This window comes from Marmota marmota, unplaced genomic scaffold, assembly GCF_001458135.2.
Source record: "Marmota marmota marmota unplaced genomic scaffold, marMar, whole genome shotgun sequence".
Classification (NCBI taxonomy): domain Eukaryota; kingdom Metazoa; phylum Chordata; class Mammalia; order Rodentia; family Sciuridae; genus Marmota; species Marmota marmota.
In genome coordinates this window covers 29,745,670-29,764,477 of record NW_025999949.1, presented here as the reverse complement: position 1 = coordinate 29,764,477, position 18,808 = coordinate 29,745,670, and the positions used below count along the sequence as shown (strand labels likewise).

The window sequence follows — 18,808 nt, the reverse complement described above, 5'->3', positions numbered from 1 at the left end:
AGAGCTGGAATCTCCCAGCCCTGCCAGGGCCCGGGGGCCTCATCTCCACGTAGGACCTGTGTGACCAACGCACTGGGGTCTGTGAGGACGTCTCAAGCCCTGCTCATTATGAAGACAGGTGTGTGAGACCACGTCACCCCTGTGCTCCAACCCACACAAGGGTCCTTGTCCCTCAGAGACGACCCGGTCTCGACTGGCCTCCACAGCCCGACCCCCTCTCATGCAGCCTGCCACCCTGATGCTCCTGCTCCTGAAGCCCTGGGCCTGCTGCTGCCTTGGGAGCCTCAATCATGCATCCTGACCATCTAGCCAGGGCCTGGAATGGCATGAGGACCAGCATATTTGTAGGGAATGAATTAGCTCAATGGGCGGACCTTGGTGGATGGAAGGGCAGGACTTGAGCAGAATCAGTTATCAGCCCTGTTTTGCAGTGAATGAATGGTTCAGAGAGGTTAGGTCACTGTCCACAGTCACACAGTGCATGGTGGTACCGCCTGGGGAGAATCAGACCTTCTGTCTCTTGCTCTGTGCTTCTTTGCCAGACCTTGTGTTGGCCTTCATTCCCACATTCCTTCTGGCCATGGAACTCCACTGAGCACAGGGTATGTGCCAGGTGACAGGACCACAGGGCTGAGGCCGAGTTTCTGTCCTTCCGGAGCTCCCTGCCCAGGGAGGAGAGTGGACGGTGCAGGCAGAGTGAAGCTGGGGCCTTGTGGGGCCAGGAAAACCTATACTTGACCCTCGGAATGAGCAGGCTTCCCCAGGACTCTATACCAGCTGAGCCCTGTGAGTGCCAGCCAGCCAGGCACAGTGGGCTGGGCTTTCTGGACAGTAGGACGGCCCGGGCAGGAGCACCTGTCACCCGTGGGTCAGTCATTTTGCTTCAAGTTACAAAGAATCCGCTTTTCATGAAGGCGGGGATTTATTCTCTCAGCTCACTGGAAAGTCAAGGTGTGGGGCTGGCTGCAGGTATGGCTGGGTCTGGGCTGTCCCACTACTTGTCTGGGCCCTGTTCAGCTCTCCCCTGTCCCTCCACAAGCTATTGACCTCCACATCTCAATGACGAACTTGCCGCAGCACTGAGGCATTTGAATGGGGACTTTCCAAGCCACGACCCATGAGAGGGCCCCAGTGGGGGTCCCAGAAGTCACTGCCCCCCTCTTGCTGTGGTCTCGGAGAGACCACCAAGAATGGACAGGGGGTTATGGATTAGGGCTTAGATCCAGCGTCCTCCTCTCCTGTGACCTTGTGACCCTGGAAGAGTCATTTACCATCCCTGAGTCTCAGTTTCTTCCAAGACACACAGGGAAACTGGTATGTAGCGGGGTGGGCTCTGAGGACTATCTGGAGATAGCCCTGAAGGGATCGAGGACGTTCACACACTCTCATATGGAAAAAGCAGAGCTCAGCAGAGGCCCGAGAGACGAGCTCCGCGATCCTCCTTCATCTTCTCTTCACAGCCACGATGTGGGTGGGAGGGGGTCCCACTTCACAGAGGAGGAAACCGAGGGCCAGGAAGGCTGAGTAACTTTCCCGCGGCCACACACTGCTCAAGCAGAGCTTGACGGTGGCCATGGGAAGCCCAGCTTGGTGGTAGAGGCGGGGACCGTGCGCTAAGTGTGACATTTTTCTTGTGATTCTTGCGGCTTCTGCTGCTGCAGTTCAGGACAGGTGGTCAGATAAAGTGTTTGGGATCCTGGGTGCAATGTGCACCCCGAGGCCCCGACTCACCCCGCAGGCTTGTGCTGAATGCTTCCTTGTCCCAGCTTCGGGCTGGGCGAGGCGTGGAGGGGTCCCCCCCCCTTGGCCTTGGTAGCCATTCAGACAGACAGGAACTTCCCATTGCACACACACATACCCTGGGGCTCAGGAGGGCAAACCAGTCCCCGCAGCCCCCCAGGTTGGCCACACACAGAGGGGAGACCCCAGAATCCATCTGGGGCCATGCAGGAGAGCGAGGTGGCCGGATGTCATCTTTCTTTCTTCCTCTTTTTCTACGCAGATGACGGACAACCTCTGTGTGGTCATCAAGACGGCTGCCCAACTGCCACATCCCTGGTGACAGCATGGAGCGACACGGCTCTCATTAAGGATCACCAAAAACCACGCGTTCTGGAGGAGGGTAGTCAGGAGGGCGCCCTGCATCCAGGGCCAAGCCCCGTCCTTCCAGGTCCTCACCCCGAGGGTCCCTGGACTGTTGCAAAGATTAATTGCCCGCGAGCCCCTCTGAGTGGGAAAGGAAATCACTGTTATTACATTTAATTAAAACTTCATCAAGAGACATTATCAGCTCATTTGGGATCGTAGAAGAAACAGGCCACATTATTTCCTAAAAGACCGATTGCAGGCCGAGAGCCAGGCCCCAGGAATGGGCTTTGGGCACTGCCCGGGCGTGTCCAGGGCACAGGGGCGGCCACATCTCCGTGGGGGTGCAGCTGGTGCTCACAGCCCGTGAGGCCTTCCTGGGGACCCCAGCCTCCTCTCTGATCGCGCCTGCGCCTCCAGGACCTTCTCTGTGCTCCTGCTCAGTTTGGCGGGGTTCCTCCGGCCCGTCACAGGGGTCCCCCGCAGACAGTGAAGATGGTGGCCGTGCGGAGGAGGACCCTCAAGGTGCTCACCTTCCTGGTGCTCCTCATCTTCCTCACCTCCTTCTTCCTCAACTACTCGCACACCTCGGTGCCCGCCGCCTGGTTCCCCAAGCAGATGGTCCTGGAGCTCTCGGAGAACCTCAGGAAGCTGCTCAGGCCCCGGCCCTGCACCTGCGCCCACTGCGTCAGCCAGCAGGGGCTGTCGGCCTGGTTCGACCAGCGCTTCAACCAGACGCCGCCGCCGCTGCTCAACGCCCACAACGCGCTCCTGGAGGAGGACACCTACCAGTGGTGGCTGGTGAGTCCTGCAGTGGGCACGGGGCGGGGGCGGGGGCTCCAGGGCCACACGCCAGCCCTGCGAGCACCTGTGACGTGTGCGTCAGAGCAAGTCCAGGGCACTCGACTCCGGGGGCTGCTATAGCAACTGCCGAGGACCGCGAGGCTTAGGACCACCTAAGCCGGCTGCTCAGGGCTGGAGGCCAGAGTCTGAGGTCGCCATGCGATGTCCTCAGGCCGGTTCCTCCGTGGCACTGCGGGGGACTCTGGGGTGCACGCTGTCCTTAACTGGCAGCTGTACCGCCTCCACCTGCAGGACCATGCTTCCCTGTGTCCATCCTTCTCCTCCCGTGAGGCCACCTGTCCTTGGAGCCAGGGCTCACCTAGTGTCCAGCCTGATCTCTAGAGGTCCCTCACGGCTTCCTGCAGGGCCCTCCTTCCAGGCCACATTCTTGGGCTCTGGGGACTGGCCCCTGGGCCCATTTGGGTACCAGCGGTTCACCGTGGCAGGTGGTGCAGTCAGAATGCAAGGTCACTGCCATGGGAAGGTAGAGATAAGAAGCAAACCGACTGCAGGGGTTCCTCCGTATCTGGGGGTGAGCCCCTGAGGCTCCAGGGCATTTGCCTATAACCTGCTCACATCCTCCATGAGCTTTGACCATCTCTAGATGACTTATAGTCCCCAACACCACCTGAATGCCACCTGAATGCACGTTGTGTGGTACAGATGCGATTTTTTCAGCTATTTTGTGTCCGCGGTTGGTTGATCCCATGGATGCAGAACCCATGAGCCTGGAGGGCCCAGTGCAAGCAAAGTAGCCTTGGAAGGAAGTGCTCTCAGGAAGGTCACCTGAGATGTGTCATCATGACAAGTGTGGAGCCTGGGACCCACCTGCAGGGAGACAGGTGCCTCCTCGGGGTGGTGCTCTGGGGGTGAGCAGGCCCCGTCCAGGACTGGACACGTACTTAGAAACTGGCCAGGAAGTTAAGGGACGGAGTGTCTGAACTTCTCAACCTCCCCTCCTGGGTTCGGATCAGTAGCCTTGTGGGGCTTCTACTGCCATTCACAAAGGACAGAGAAAGCCAGAATATCCCCCCCCCCCTCAGTGACATTAATGACGTAATACTGTAAATGGGGTGGTCAGGGACGACTCTGAGGCTCAGACCCAAATGCAAAAAAAGGCACCAGGCATGAGAAGTTCCAGAGAACATGCTGCAGGTCCTGGGGATAGCATGTGCAAGAGTCCTGGGGGTGGCTGGTGTGCTGGGGGGTGGAGGAGGTCGGGGGCTGGGGTGCTAGGAGAGCAGGTGCAAGGAAGAGGAAGACCCCGAGTGAAGAAAGTCCAGCAGGAAGCCACTGTGGGACCCCACCCAGCCGAGCCTGACCTCTTCATCTGAAAGGCCATTCTGGTTGATAAATGCAAAGTGGATGGAAGGGAAATGAGAAATCTGCCTCAGTGTCGGACTGCTGAGCACTTCTGTGTGCAGGCCCGTCTATGCAGATGGAATAGGCGACATTGTGCAGGGAGAAGTGCACACACAGTCCCCAGCCTGGGTGAGGTGTGTGGAGCAGGAGGTGGGCGGGCAGAGGCCGAGGAGGAGCAACTGGCCACGGGGCCCTCAGAGGCTGTCCCCATGACTTCTACAGCGAGGCCCCTGCGGGCAGGGGGTCGGGTCGTGCGTCGGGCTGGAGGAGTGAGAGAGCGTGCGGGAACGGAGGGGCATCACGAGCAAGTGGCCACCCGTGCCTGGGGCGCTCAGGACCCCTCACGCGCCCTGCTGAGGGCAGGGCCTGGAGTGCACTGGGCTGCAGAGGCAGGGCTGCCCTCGCGGTGCTTTCTGTGAGGAACCCTGCGTGGGAGGAGCATGTGGCCTCCTTGACAGGAGTGGGGACGCCTGTGAGCCTCAGGGGGTCCAGCGCGGGGTGGGTCTGGAGCCCAGCTGGACCTGGCCTGGTAACCTGTGCTGAGCGCCAGGTCCTGAGTGGGCTCTGGGGATGTGACAAAGAGCAGGACCGGTGGGGACCCCCATGTCTGGAGAAGGAGGTGGTGTGTTTAGCCACAGAAGGGACAGGGCAGGGGCTCAGCCTTGACCTTGGCTCCACTGATGTTGGACTGACAGGGTCACTGGCCACCTTGCCTGCAGATGGGACACCGGCTGCAGGCCCAGCGCAGGGCAGGGCTGGGAGGCCTGGGACTCGCCTGCAGGGAGACAGGTGCCTCTCCAGGTGGTGCTGTGGGGTGAGCAAGCCCTGTCCAGCACTGGACATGTACCTGGAAACAGGCCAGGACATTAAGGGACAGGGTGTGTGAACTTCTCAACCTCCCTCCTGTGTTTGGCTTACAGACTGTCCCCCCAGTGACATCAGTGGCATGATGCTGAGTGACCCGCCCCTTGTATGCCGTATGTGCGAGACCCCAGATGCTGATGCTCGGGTTTCCTCCAAGTTCTTCCTGGGTCTGTCCTCATGCTCTCGCCAGCTGACCTCCGAGCCCCTTCCCCAACGCAGGCTCTGCTGCTGCCTCCCAGTGCAGAGCTGGACGGACCAGGGTCCCTGCAGAGTGGGCTACACAGGGTTGCTGCAGGAGACGGGCAGGCGATCAGGGCACGGCACTGTGGGCACCTGCGGTCATTCCTGCTGGGCTCCCTGCCCATCACCTGGCCTGAAGTCCCCCCCATCTCTAGCTCTGGCCAGTCTTGGTTCTGACAGAGAGAGGGTAGCCTGTGTGGCCGCGCACACGCTAGGCGGGCGCCTGGGGTACTGTCCGGTCTCCACTGTGTCTGCGGGACAGTTTCACTTCCACCCTGTGGTCCACGCTTCCCACCGCCGCTGGCATGGTCCCGTGGGAGCGCTCGCTGCCCTGCCCTGGCGCCAAGTGGGCATGGGCTGTGCTTCTAGCCGGGCGCACAGCTGACCCCAAGCCCTCAGCCCCAGCTGCCCCTGCAAAGCCGGTGTGCGGTACAGTAGGTGCCCAGGGAATGTCGTTGCTAGGGACACGGGCACACGCAGTGCCTGCTCCCTGGTAAGGGCACATGGTGAGGCCGCCCGCTGCTCCCAGCACCTGGTCTCGAGGAGGCGGGCACAGCAACCCTCTCTGATGGCCTCCACTGAGATTCCCACCCGGGCCTGGCTGGGGTCCTCTACCCCGGGGCGCAGGGTGGTCCCTAGACACCAGGAGCAGTGGTGCCACTCAGCTTGTCAGACAGGCAGGGTCCCCGGGAGGTTGTCTGCACATTGGGAAGGTGGGGCGGCCCCAGGGATCTTATCAGAGCCGGGGTCCACCCTGGACATGGGGTTGCTGTTGTGGTAACGCACGCGGAGCGCGACGTCCATCACGTTGACACCTGTCAGGGGACAGTTCACCAGCACCCTCATGCTCAGAGCGTCCTGTGGCTCACCACTGCTCACCCCCACCCAAAGTCGGCACCACAAAGCCAGCTGCCCCCGCCCCACCAGCCCCTGGACCCGCCCTTGGCTTCTTACCTTGGTGAGTCTGACTCTCCAGGAAATGCCCCTCCACAGGACTCCTGCCAGCTGCCCTGCCCGTCAGGCGGGTTCACTGTGACGTTCTGAGGCCCAGAGTGGCAGCCTAGAGCGGATCCCCTTCCTGTGTAAGCGGATGATGTTCTGTCTCATTTGCAGGCCACACTGGGCTTATCTGCCCCTCCACGTCTGGACCCGTGCGTCTGTCCACCTCTTGACTATGGTGAACGGTGCTCCTATGGGCGTAGGTCTCCCAATACTGGCCCATACTGGCTCAGGACTGTGTCCACTCCTTTGGCTGGGCAGCTGGCAATGGCATGGCATGAGGAGTCACTGTCTTCCACAGTAACCGCACCAGTTTACAGTCCCACCAGCAGTGCACAAGGGTTCCATTTTCTCCACATCCTTTGTGATTTTCCTTTTTAAAAATTATAAGTGTGCTAGTGGGGGTGACGCGTGCTACAGGTAATGTTGCCTTCAGTTTCCCTGTGGCCTGTTTTATTAGTCCATTTTTCATTACTGTAATGAAATACCTGAGAGAGACCATTTTATAAAAAGAAAAAACGGTCTGTTTAGGTTCACAGTTCTGGAGGATGAGGGCTTTCATCTGGAGAAGGCCTTCTTCCCAGTGGAGTCCCAAGGCAACAGCACGAGCATGACAATAGACAGATGGCACATGTGTGGGTCTCCTCCTCTCTCTTCCATTTCTTGTAAAGCCACAAATATTCAGCCAGGGGGCTGCACCCTGATGTCCTTTTTAAATCCTAATCAAGGTGGCCCAACAGCTGAACACCATGGTCGTGTGAAGTCTCCATCCTCTTAAGACCTCACAACGGGGATTAGGTGTCAACACATGCAGCCTTGGGGTCACTCAATCCATGTCCAAACTGGAGCGCCTGTCCCACGTCTCCTGCCCCAGGAGATGCTAAGCTGGTGAAGACCAGAGCAACAGTAGGGTCTCCTCACGTGCCTCTTTGGGGGGATTTGGATCCCTTCCATGTGGCGGGGACTGGACTCTGAGGACCTCTGTATTCATCTCCCTCGTCTCTGGCCTCCTCTTCCTCTCCCAGCCACCCCGTCCCTGGGGCAGGGTAGTAGCTGATGGAATCACCCCATAGCACAGCATCTCCCCCACCCCACCCACAGGGCTGGGCTTTCTGAAGGTCAAGTCTCAAGGCTGGAGGTCGTCGGCTGTGTTTGGGGGAAACCTAGGGTGGATTTTTGAAAGCCCAGCTTCAGTTCCTGGTTTGCATGTGGCACAAGTCCCCTGACCTTTCGCTGAGAGCACCTTCCTCACCTGTGTCTTCGTGGGCCAGGTGCCACGCAGCTCACACCGTATCTCGAGGGCTCCAGGGCCCAAGTGTCCCCGGAGACACCGTTCAGACTGGGCAGTGCCTTAGGGACCAAGAGGGTGACCTACTGGTCCTGGCTTTAGCACCAAAAGTACTGCGCCCAGGAAGTACTGCATAAGGGACCAGGAAGGAGTCCTGGGGCAAGGGGCCTTTGAGCTGGACTCAGAAGGTGCAAGCCGTGTGCTGTCAACACGAGGGAGGACCTTGTGCCTCCAACGAGTGGCCGCCCTTTGGTCAGGATGGGGAGGTGCCGTAGTCCTGGGGCTGCGGAGGGTGGGAGCATGAGGGCAACAGAGGCGGGGTGGGCAGTCCATGTGTCCCAGGCCCCGCTAGCCCACCGCTGCTGCTCTGTTAAGGCGTGACCAAGGGCCTGGAGCCCCAGGAACCTGGCATCCAGAATTGGGAGCCATTAGGAGCAGGCAGGAGTGTGACCCACCCCATAGGTTCTGCTGGGACCTTAGGGAGATGGAGGCACTCCAGAGGGTGGGGGGCCAGGGTGAGGGGCTGTGGGACCATGAGGGGAGCAGTGCCCCAGCCTCCCTGGGCCCTCCCCTGCAGCCAGCGTCCTGCCTCCGGCTGTCAGCACAGGCCACCGAACACAGGAGGCGTCTGTGGACATTGGCAGAGTGAATGAGGGCACTGTCCTTTCTGTCCCCTGAGCAGCCTTGGGCTCCTTGGTGGGCAGCTGTGTCTGAGCTGCTGTCACCTCCAGAGCCCACAGGCAGGGCAGCAGGAGGTGCCAGCAGAGGCAAGCTGGCCGCTGGTGGGCAGGTGGCCGGGGCACAGAGTCTGCCGGGCCAGCAGCAGCACCAGGCCCACCGTCCCCTCCTCCACAGAAGCTGCAGCGGGAGAAGAAGGCCAACAGCCTGAACGACACCATCAAGGAGCTGTTCAGCGTGGTGCCCGGGAACGTGGACCCCCTGCTGGAGAAGCGGTTGGTGGGCTGCCGGCGCTGTGCGGTCGTGGGCAACTCGGGCAACCTGAAGGAGTCCTCCTACGGGCCTGAGATAGACAGCCACGACTTTGTGCTGAGGTGAGGGCCGGACCCCCAGCCCCAGCCTCCTGGCTGCACACAGGGCCCTGGCAGGGCTCAGGTCAGAAGGCCAAGGTTCTGATCCTGGAGCCCCGAGGTGCACCCAGGGCCCACTCCCCTGTGTCCCCCAGCTCTGCTCTGCAGGCTGAGTGGGCCAGGAGGGCCTCTGTGGGTGCACAGAAGAACCTGGGGTTCCTGGGAGCTTGGCGTGGGAGGCCTAGAGAGAGGGCGGGGGTCTGAAGACACTGGTCTTTCAAATTCATACCCCGTTGGCAGTCGAGGCTGTGACAGAACCGTAGGCTTCTAATGTCAACCTGTTTCTTTGTCCCAAGTTACAGACATCCCCACAGAGGCCCAAGTCTACCCTGGGTTTCCTGTGACCCTGGCCGCATTGCTCACCAGGGCCCCAGGGCAGGGCACAGCACTGGGTGGGCTGGCGCTCCCCAGCCACCTCCTCCAACAGCCCCTGTTTCTGTGCCTGGACATGATGTCCTCAGACCCCTGATCTGGCTCTCAGTGTACCTGGTGTCCAGTGGGAACGTCTGTGGTGGAGGCAGAGGCAGATTCGGGGTCAAACAGACCTGAGGTCAAGGCTGCCACTGGGTAGCTCCATGGCTTGGACAACCTGTCCGACCTCAGGTCTCAGGGACCATGATAAAGGAACCATGGAGACCTCTGGGTGTTACATATGAGAGGCCATCAACCACGGGTGGTGGCTCCCTTGAGATCAGAAGGACAAGTCGAAAGCCTTTCACCCTGTTTTAATCTGCACATGGGAGGAAGTTGAGGCCTGGGGAAGAGGGGCCACACCCGAGGTCACAGCACATCTAAACCATGTGACCTGTGCCCTGAGGCTCCAGGGACACCCAGGCCACACAGCACTCTCCCTCCCTTCCTCTCCCAGGATGAACAAGGCCCCCACGGCGGGGTTTGAGGCCGACGTAGGCAGCAAGACCACTCACCACCTGGTGTACCCCGAGAGCTTCCGGGAGCTTGGGGAGAACGTCAGCATGGTCCTCGTGCCCTTCAAGATCACCGACCTGCAATGGGTGGTCAGCGCCACGACCACAGGCACCATCTCCCAGTGAGTCCCCACTGCGCACTGGTTGGGGCTAGGCCTGACCTCCGAGCCCCCGGGCACGCACCTGCCCCCCACTCCTCCTGCCTCCCCTGGCCAGGCCAGCTCTGACTGGGCTCCGCCTCCAACCTCTTCCACAAAGACACAGGCCTCACCATCCTACTGGGGACTCCTGAGTGGACCTCCAAGGTCCACTCCCCAGAGGCCCTGGACACTCGGGTCCCCTGCTGCAAAGACTGCACACATGTTCTGTCCACCCCCACCACAGCTCTGGCCAGCTCCCAAGGGCCACAGCCGTTGCTCCAGGAACTGTAAAGTGGGCCTGCACTGGGGCACAGGGTCAGGTGGGCACTGTGGTTGCCGTCTCTGCCTCCCCAGGCAGGTACGCTGGGCACGGAGCATGGGCAAGCAGGAATGGCTCCTGGAGGGGAAGGGGCCCCGTCTTCTGACCAGGCCCCACACAGGGCACTTGAAGCTTGGGATTGTCTTTATCCCATGCCATGGTCCTCCTTAGGTCCATTCTCCCAGGGAGGAAACAGGGTTTGGCCCGACCACATGCTCAAGATCAAACTTGACCCGGTGCCTGGGCAGCCATTTGGTTCCAATTCTGAGGCCTGAGCTCTTCCCAGGAGGGAGTAGATTCAGTTTTCCTCTTTCCACATGCCGCCTGGTCCCAGGCCAGGTCTCCTAGGAGCCGTTAGTGCCAGGAACTCGGGTTTCGGGAACTGCTTGGGCTGTCCGTGCCCCCAGGGCTCAGGGAGCAGGGAAGAGTCCAGGGCTGGGAGGAGCAGGGCCCAGGGGGCCTCAGCAGTGGTCTCCTGATGGTGATCCCAGGCTCTGCCGAGTCAGCTGCAGTGGGTGGAGCCCTGGCTTCTGGGCTGGTGCCCTTGACCTCCCAGGTGAGCAAGGCCAGCTGGGGCCACATCAGCCTGCGCCTGTCGCCAGCCAGCAGCCCAGCTACTGAGCACAGGTACTGTGGACCTCAAGGTCCAGGCCTCACAGGTCCCCCTGTGGTCCTTCAGCCTGTGCTGGGAACAAATCCCAGTCCTGACTCTTCTGGGAAACCAGCCACACAGTCCCCTGCTGAGCCAAGGCCGCCCCCTGGTGTCGCAGTGGGTCTGCTGCTGGCCGGGCCCCGCTGAGGCCGGAGAGGCACCTGTGGGATGGAGAGGGCCCCCTGGCCTTGCCTGCCCTGCTCTCCAGTGGACGCCCCGGGGCTGCGGGGGCTCTAGCTGCTCCCGCGTGCTAACCATCTTCTCCCCACCTGCAGCACCTACGTCCCTGTGCCCTCGAAGATCAAGGTGAAGCAGGACAAGGTGAGTGGACTCTGCCCCGTAGGCCGAGGGTTCCTGCTCAGCCCTGCGTTGCCGTGGTGCTGAGGCTGCACAAGGCCCCGGCCCAGGCCAGTGCAGACGGGCCTCAAAGTGGGGTCTCTAGAGCAGCAGCAGCAGAGATGGCAGTCTGCAGGCCACCCCAGACCTGCCCCCGAACCCGAGGTGCTGCCCCGTAATCCGGGGTGTGGGCTGCATGAGGGCAGCTCCTGCCTTCCCCGAGCGGCTCTGAGCCGAGCCCCAGCTGGCTCCGACTTTCCAGGGGGGCTTCCTGTGCCGACTTGACACGGGTAAAGGGCAGAAGAAGGAAGGAAGCCAAGTGCCCACCGCAGGCCCTTCACACACACGTCACATTGAAGTAGGCTCAGAGAGGTCCCTAACCTGCTCAGGGACACACAGCTAGCTGGTGAGAGGGCTAGGACTGAGGTCTCCCTGCTCCTCCTACACCCTGCCCTGTGCCTGCCCTGAGGGGAAACCACCAGGAGTTTGTAGGGAGGGAGAGCAGAGGTGGCAGCACCTAGAAGCCAGACTGAGAGGTGAACTGCTCCCCAGAGACTGCAGACCCTCCCTTGCAGTCCAGTCAGGAGGCAGCATCAGGCTTCCTGGACGTGCACAGCTCTGTTGCCTGAGAAGTCCCCCCATGTCCCCACGTGGCCTGACACTGATCCCTCGCGTTGGTCTTGTGCCTCCCTGAGCCTCGGTTTCCTCGTCTGTGGCAGGAGGAGAGGGAAACCACCATCCCGGGCCACTGAAGGGTCAGAATGAGCCCCACGGTGCCAGGCAGAGCAGCCACGCCTGGGTCCTGGTTCCCTCTCCTGCTGTTTCCTGGGACCCCTTCTGTGGGAGGCCTCAGCTCTCACTCCTGGGCCTCCTTGGGTCTCTCCCAGCTCTGTGGCCCTTCAGCGCCACCTCACAATGTAGGCAGGGTCCATCCTTCCCACCAGCATGTGAGCAAGCCCTCTCTAGGGCCGTGTCCCCCTGACCACGATGGTGTTGGCCAGTAGCACTCGCAACCTTTGCTGACCAGAGCCCCTCGGGGCCCGACCCCCCCCCACAGATCCTCATCTACCACCCGGCCTTCATCAAGTACGTCTTCGACAGCTGGCTCCAGGGCCACGGGCGGTACCCGTCCACTGGCATCCTCTCGGTCATCTTCTCCATGCACATCTGTGACGAGGTAGGCCCCTGGGGACGAGGGCTGCCCTTGCACAGTCCTGAGAGAGGCGGATGGGAGGGTGGGCCACCAGCTCCTCATGGCTCAGATTCCGTGTCTCCACGTGGCCCGTGAGGCCTGCCTCCTGGGGAACGTCCAGGAGGGACGGCCCTCTGTGAGGTGGTCCTCAGGAGTGAGGGTTCTGGTACATTCTGGGTATGGGCCAAGGCAGCACGAGGACGGGGTGGTGGAACCTCATACTCGTGTGGACTCTGGGAGGGACACTTGGCTGACTCAATGGTTGTGACCTCAGGTGCTCCTGAAGACTGTCTGTGCAGCCCAGGCAGCACCCGGGCACATCCCGGCCCAGACGCACTGGAAATTCTGGGAGTGGGAGCCGGGTGCCCACGGGTGCCCTTTCCCACCAAGGCTGAGGACCAATGACCTTGTGGAGATGTCTGCCCACCTGGGTCTGTGTGTCCACGTGGCTGAGGAGCAAGACCTGGGGCCACACCTGCCCTCCTCCTCAGCCCTGGGTTCAGACAGGGCACTCCAATGTCCCTGCTTGTCATATACAACCCATGCCCACCCCCAGCCCGCCTGGTCCCTGGCTGGAATCCCAGGGAGTGGCCCTGAGGGGCAGGTTCCCATGTCCCTCCCCCTGGGACTGCCTACCCCCACCTCCAGCCGGCTGCTCGCCACCCAGGGTCCTGCCTCAGCTCCTCTCCCGTCTGCCCTCCTGTCAGCCTGGGTCCGTGGAGGAACTTACTGAGAACCTGCATGTGCAGCAGAGCTGTCACCTCCCCTCAAACCTGTCCTCCAGGCCAGATGGCACGTCCTCTCCCTGGAGGACCCATGTGGCCCCTTCCTACTCACTTGCCCAGACCCAGTTCCAATGTCTCCACCTCAGAGGGGCTTCCTCCGCCCCTGGGGCCTGGGTCCTGCCTCCTCTGTGCCGTGGGAGCCCTGAGCTCAGCCTTAGTCCCTCTGAGGAGCTCAGCTGGTGACAACATAAGCCACAAACACCCAGGAAGCCGAGGCTGACTCCCATGTCACCTGTCCGGTGGCTTCAGAGAGAGGGCCACCCAGCTCTGACGCATCCAGCCAGCGCTGGGCATGGGAGGCCTGCTCACTAGTGCTTACCACATGTGAGGACCACGCCTCTGGCCAGCGAGGGCTCAGACCAGGAGATGTTGGCCTCCCCTCGGGGGAGGAGCACTTCCTGTCACCTGCCTCCTGTGACCACCATTCCTGGCCCATTTTCCAGATGAGGAAAGTGAGGTGCAGGAAAGGGACCCGCCACACCCAGGGCCAGCCGGGTCAGGAGCCTCTGCCTGGCTCCAAGCCCACTCTCCACTGCCCCTGCCCAGGCCCTCGAGGGTGGAGAAGAGGTCGCCCTGGCGAGGGCTGCCCTCAGGTCACCCGCCTGCCGTGCCTCCTGAGGCCTCCAGGCTGCTCTGGACTGAGATTTGCTTGATTTGCTTTGTGTTTGTCGAGCCCCTGGGGACCCGGAGAAGGATTTCTAGAATCTTTGGATATCCACTGTGACGTGGGGTTCAGGGTGGGCTCCCTTGCCTGGAGTCTCTGCTCCAGGTCCTGTGTCTCATCTTACCTTCACTTTGCCCCCCAGGTGGACTTGTATGGCTTTGGGGCAGACAGCAAGGGGAACTGGCACCACTACTGGGAGAACAACCCATCAGCAGGGGCTTTCCGCAAGACAGGGGTGCATGATGCCGATTTTGAGTCCAACGTGACCGCCACCTTGGCAGCCATCAACAAAATCCGGATCTTTAAGGGGAGATGACATTGCGAAGGCATCAGGACGCACACACATGGCACCTCGATTTCCAGCCCCGGCATCTTGCTGGAGTCTCTCCCTTCCCGGAGCCCCCAGGGCCAGCCTGGTGGTGTGCCCAGGGCCAGGCACAGCCTTCTGCACCCTATTTTCAGCAGCAGCTACCCAGCAGAGTTGCCCACTCTGCCAGGGCCCCAGAGCAAGGCTTAGAACCTGTCCCAGGTGGGAGCCGCCCCTCTGCTGCCCTGAGCTGGGGGAGCTAGGGAGGTGCTGGGAGGCTCAGTCTGCAAGTGAAAATTATTTTGGCTCCTGGGGTGGAGGGGACCAATGTCGAAGACCCCCTACTCTAAAAGACAGGTGACCCCTGGGAAGATGGGAAGAGGCTGGCCAGGCCTGACTCTCTGACGCTTACTGGGATGCGTGAGTGACGGCTACCTCTAGGCCAGAGCCCCACTGGGCCCTGCCAGCACTGGGGCGAGACCTGCCTTGTGCACGAAGCCTGGCCTCTCGTCCTGCCATCCCTTCCTGAAGCTCACTGAGGATGGCCGGGACAGGCCTCTGACACTGGAGGTCGTCACAGCTGCTTGGCCACCGGTTTCCCACGGGCACAGACGCCTCTTCCCAAACTCTTCCCTGGAGTGATCAATCTCCGTGGTTCTGATCGTGGCCGAGAGCAGACCTGACCACGTCCATGTGCCTTTGTACTGGGGAAAATGCACGCACGGCTGAAGAGACCCAAGGGCCCCACTCGAGGTGGGCACCCCCAGCCACCCCCTTGCTCCACGGCGGCGGGGACTCGGGTTCTGGTTTATGAGGGATGACACTCGGCCACCGGTCATCCAATCTAGTTCCCATGGACCACTGGGTTTGGTGCCTGTTTCCCAAGGGCCTGGGCTCCGGGCCAGTTGTGTTGGCTGCCTTCTTGGTGTCCTGGGGTGGAATGGGGTACCCACGGATGGATCGGCCACCTGCACATACCTCACCTCCTCACTCCTCGTCACTCTCCCGCCTCGTCACCTTCCTGATTATTTATTGATTGGTTTTTTAATTCAGCTGTTCGCACGCGGCTGCGACCCTCCTGGGTTTCCACAGAGCTTCTGCTGCTTCCCAGCAGCTGGGGCGGAGAGCTTAAAGGAAGGGCCTGGGTGTCCCCGGATGTGAGTGGCTGGGGGCCGGCGGTGGGTGGCCCAGGGTTGTGTTGGTGGAGTTTGGAAGTCCCCTCCTGCCTCCCCACTCGCACCCCGTCCTCACGTCCCTCCTTCCCACCCGACTCAGTCTCAGGCCAGGCGACTCCCGACTTAATGAAACCTCCCTGGGGCTGGAGGTGGGGAGCCACAGGCGACAGTGACGGTTGGCTGCAGTTACTGATGCCCTATCAGAAAACCACTTTTCCCTTGGAAGGCATTCCCTAAAGGCCAGTGCTGCTCTGGGAGGTCCGTGCCCCCGTGGAGCAGGAAGGCTGCAGTCATGGCAGCCGCAGGGCCCGCTCTCCCCAGCTCAGGGTCCCCACAGCTGATGGGGAGGGAAGAATCACGGGACTTTGGGGGCCTCTGTCAGGAGCCACACGTGGCTTCAGGCCATTCACAAGGGTCCTCAGAAATTGCACACTGACTGTGATTTTCCCAAGTCTGCATAGGAGTATTTTGGGATGGGAGAGGTTCCGTATTCTTTACAGACACTCAAGATTCGGGATCCAGAAGGTGGTTTTGTTTTGTTTTGTTTTAAATCTGTTTAAGCTTTAAAATCTTACCATATTTGAGACTCTGTCCTTGGGTAAAGGGTGGTCAGTCACCGTGAGGCCTGGGTGCATCTTCTGAGGCTAGAGGTCACCGTCACACGTGGTGTAAAGAACTCACAGATGCTTATTGGTCGCTGATCCACCCCAGGGACCAACTGGAGACAGGTAGGCCCTGGTGCAGAGAGGGCGCTGACTCCCGGGCCCCGCCTGACCATCTCCTAAAAGCTCGGGTGTTCAGGTGACAGGTTCAGGCTGACAGGCTACCTCCTGGGTTTTACTGCGTCCCAGAGCTGCAGTCCGCCTGCATCTGGGCTGGATGCCGCCTGGGTCGCTAGTCTGGTGGCCATCTGCTCTCTCCTGCAAGTGGCCTTCCAGCCCACGGGTTCAGCTCTTCATTTTACAGATGAGCAAAGCAGGGCCCAGAGAGGGGATGTGACTAGGGAAAGTGCCCCTGTTGTAAGAGCACAAGAGTTGGAGCAAGATCAGGACCTTGTTGGCTCCGTGTTTAAAATGCAGAACCTTCTTCGTCTCCCTGGCTGAGCAGTGGGTACCTAGCCACATGGCAGCCAGTCACATGGCCAGAATGCAATGCTCTGATTGGCCCTGGGGTGAGGATGGCCGAGAAGCAGGTCTTTCCACCTGCAGGTGAACAGGCTCTTCTGTGTCCACCACAGGCAGAGTTTACTGCAAATGCCCCTCAGGGGGTGGACAGCAGCTCTGGGCTTGCAGGGGAGCAGGGGGCTCCTGCCTGCGGCACACACAGTGAACCCAAAACCCCCGAGGTGGGGCCACGAGATCTCAGCAACTTCCAGTCCTTCAGGGGCCCCAGCGAGCCGGCCCCTGACCTGCTAATGATTTGCATTACATCCCTGCCCATGTCCACTGCTAGGAAAAGGAGAGGTCTGCAGCCTTTGGCTCCCCGGAGGAGCACAGGACAGAGAAGCAATTCTTCAACATTTTGAAACCGGGTTTGTCCAGCAGAACATGTGGGCTGGGCTTAGGGGGCGGAGTCGGGAAGCCAGGCAGGGAGCACCATTGGGCAGGGACACTCTCCCGTAAAGGACAAGTTGAGGAATTCTGTGCTGTGGCATCAGAAGGGCCCTAGAAGCCAATCCTACCTCCATGTGACTCGGGCCTCTGGGTCAAAGGTGGAACAGAACCAGAGAGAGCATTCAGCCTGGCTTCCGTGCTTCTCTGTTCCCCTCGAGGCAGCGGAAGAACAAGGAGCCCCCCACACACACACCTGCTACAATGGAACCCACTTCTCCAGGGATACCCAGCTCGGCATGGCCACTGTCCAGCCATTAGAGGGCCGGATGCCTACCGTGTCCTCAGGAACCAGCAGCAGTCCCCTATTTGATACCATGGTGTCCAGTGTGGACTTCTAGTCTGTGGCCACGTGCCCTGAGCTGCTTATCCCCCCTGTGGCCTGGGCCAGTTTTGAAGTTGTCAGATCTCTCTATCTGTCAGGAGGGTCCCTGATCTGTGTCCCTGGTGCCCCCTGACACCTGGGAGGAGACGTCAGGGCCACTCCTGGGAGGCCTCAGCCCAGCAGAGTGCCCAGCCTCTTCCCTTCCTAAGAGCCCACCAGCCTCCAGCTCCTGGTTGCCCCAGGACCCCGACCCCAGCTCAGCTCTACCAGTTGCCCTCAGCTGCCCCCCTGCCAGGGCCCAGGACCAGGACGGTAGCTTTAATCTCCCCACATCAGGAGCTGCCCACAGGGGTGGGCGTGGGGTCCCCCCTCCGGGGGTTCCTTCAGCCCTGGCCCACTCCCCTTAAAGCCAAAGCTGATCGAGCACTTTCTCCTTTGCCATCTCCTCCCTTGGTTGTTGGTGATTTAAATCTCGCTCCCCTCCCCGCGCCCCCTCCGTGTTGATTTTGCCAGAGCAGTGAGTGACCTGGATGCATCTGAGTGACCTGACGTTGGCGAGTCTGTCTCTCAGCCCCTGCTCGGTTTTATTTATTGTGGAATATTTCCAATGATCCGAATTGAAGTGAATAAAAAAGAGCTATTTTATCGTTTGGCTGTGGTGGGTGCTTTTCTACCGTGTCCTGGCTTGGTCCTGGCCCGATGTTTCCATTCCCTAGAACTTTTCAGTCCTGAGTGGTTCGAGGCTTCGAGATCTCCGGGAGCCTCCTGGGTCATTTCTGTCACATGTGGAGAGAGACCTGGCCCTGCTCTGTGACAATGAGTCTCCTAGCCTCCAGAGCCTGTGGTTGTCCCATCTGTCAGTGTCACCCCTGGGGCAAGGGACCACCCCAGCAGGCACAAGCCCACTGCTCAGCGTATTCGCTTGGTCTAGGGGCCTAACATGGCTGAGGTAATGTCTTTCTGTCGCCCACAGAGACAGGCATGTGGACATGAGTTGGGTCTAAAGTTGGCACAAACCTCCCATTTCAATTTTTTTTTAAATTGATCCAGAAACCCAGTAGTAGCCCCTGCAGTGAAATTACTGTAGATGTCCAATGGGGGTCCTCAAGTTTGCACACCCCCTTCCTGGGCATGACCTTGAATTCTCCCCACAGCCTGCCAAGGCTGGCCACGGTGGAGGCAGAGACGGGACGCAGACCCAGCTTCCTCGGCAGCCAGCTGCCCCACGCTCCCCTGTGTTCGGCAACAGGACTTTTCCCAAGTTTTCTAGACGTGGGCATATATGGTGCTCCTCCAAAGGCATCCCCAGATACCAGGTGGCCAAGCAGCCCAGGGCACTTCCTAGCTTGCTAGTTGCTGCAAGTTGCTTAACCTGTCTGTGCCTGACCTTAAATTGGGGGTGATATAGCATCTACATGAAAACACACATTGAAGATTAAATGAGCTAGCACTCGTGGAGGGTGTAGACAGAGCTTGGTTCACACTGTTACTGAACAGAACAGGGGCCAAAAGGAGCAAGGGTCCTGCTGCCTGAGTTGACCCCCACCCCTCCCTTCCTGCATATCCTTGTGCTGCCCCTTCAGGGCTGGGGCCACTATGTTACCTCTG

The 18,808-nt window shown here is 60.4% G+C and overlaps 1 protein-coding gene across 4 annotated transcripts in view; it reads left to right on the top strand.

Moving 5' to 3' along the window:
* St3gal1 (ST3 beta-galactoside alpha-2,3-sialyltransferase 1) overlaps positions 1-17,850 on the top strand; it is a 73,946-nt gene extending 56,096 nt beyond the window's left edge. For 3 of the 4 annotated variants that reach the window (XM_048802165.1, XM_015486506.2, XM_048802167.1), the window contains exons 3-8: positions 2,003-2,886; positions 8,537-8,733; positions 9,638-9,817; positions 11,082-11,127; positions 12,200-12,319; positions 13,926-17,850. In XM_048802165.1, the coding sequence (XP_048658122.1) occupies positions 2,581-2,886; positions 8,537-8,733; positions 9,638-9,817; positions 11,082-11,127; positions 12,200-12,319; positions 13,926-14,099 (1,023 nt within the window). In that variant the 5' untranslated portion in view covers positions 2,003-2,580 and the 3' untranslated portion in view covers positions 14,100-17,850. The remainder of the gene's footprint in view (positions 1-2,002; positions 2,887-8,536; positions 8,734-9,637; positions 9,818-11,081; positions 11,128-12,199; positions 12,320-13,925) is intronic. The other variant, XR_007347254.1, reaches the window with a different exon arrangement.
* Positions 17,851-18,808: the final 958 nt, after the last annotated feature.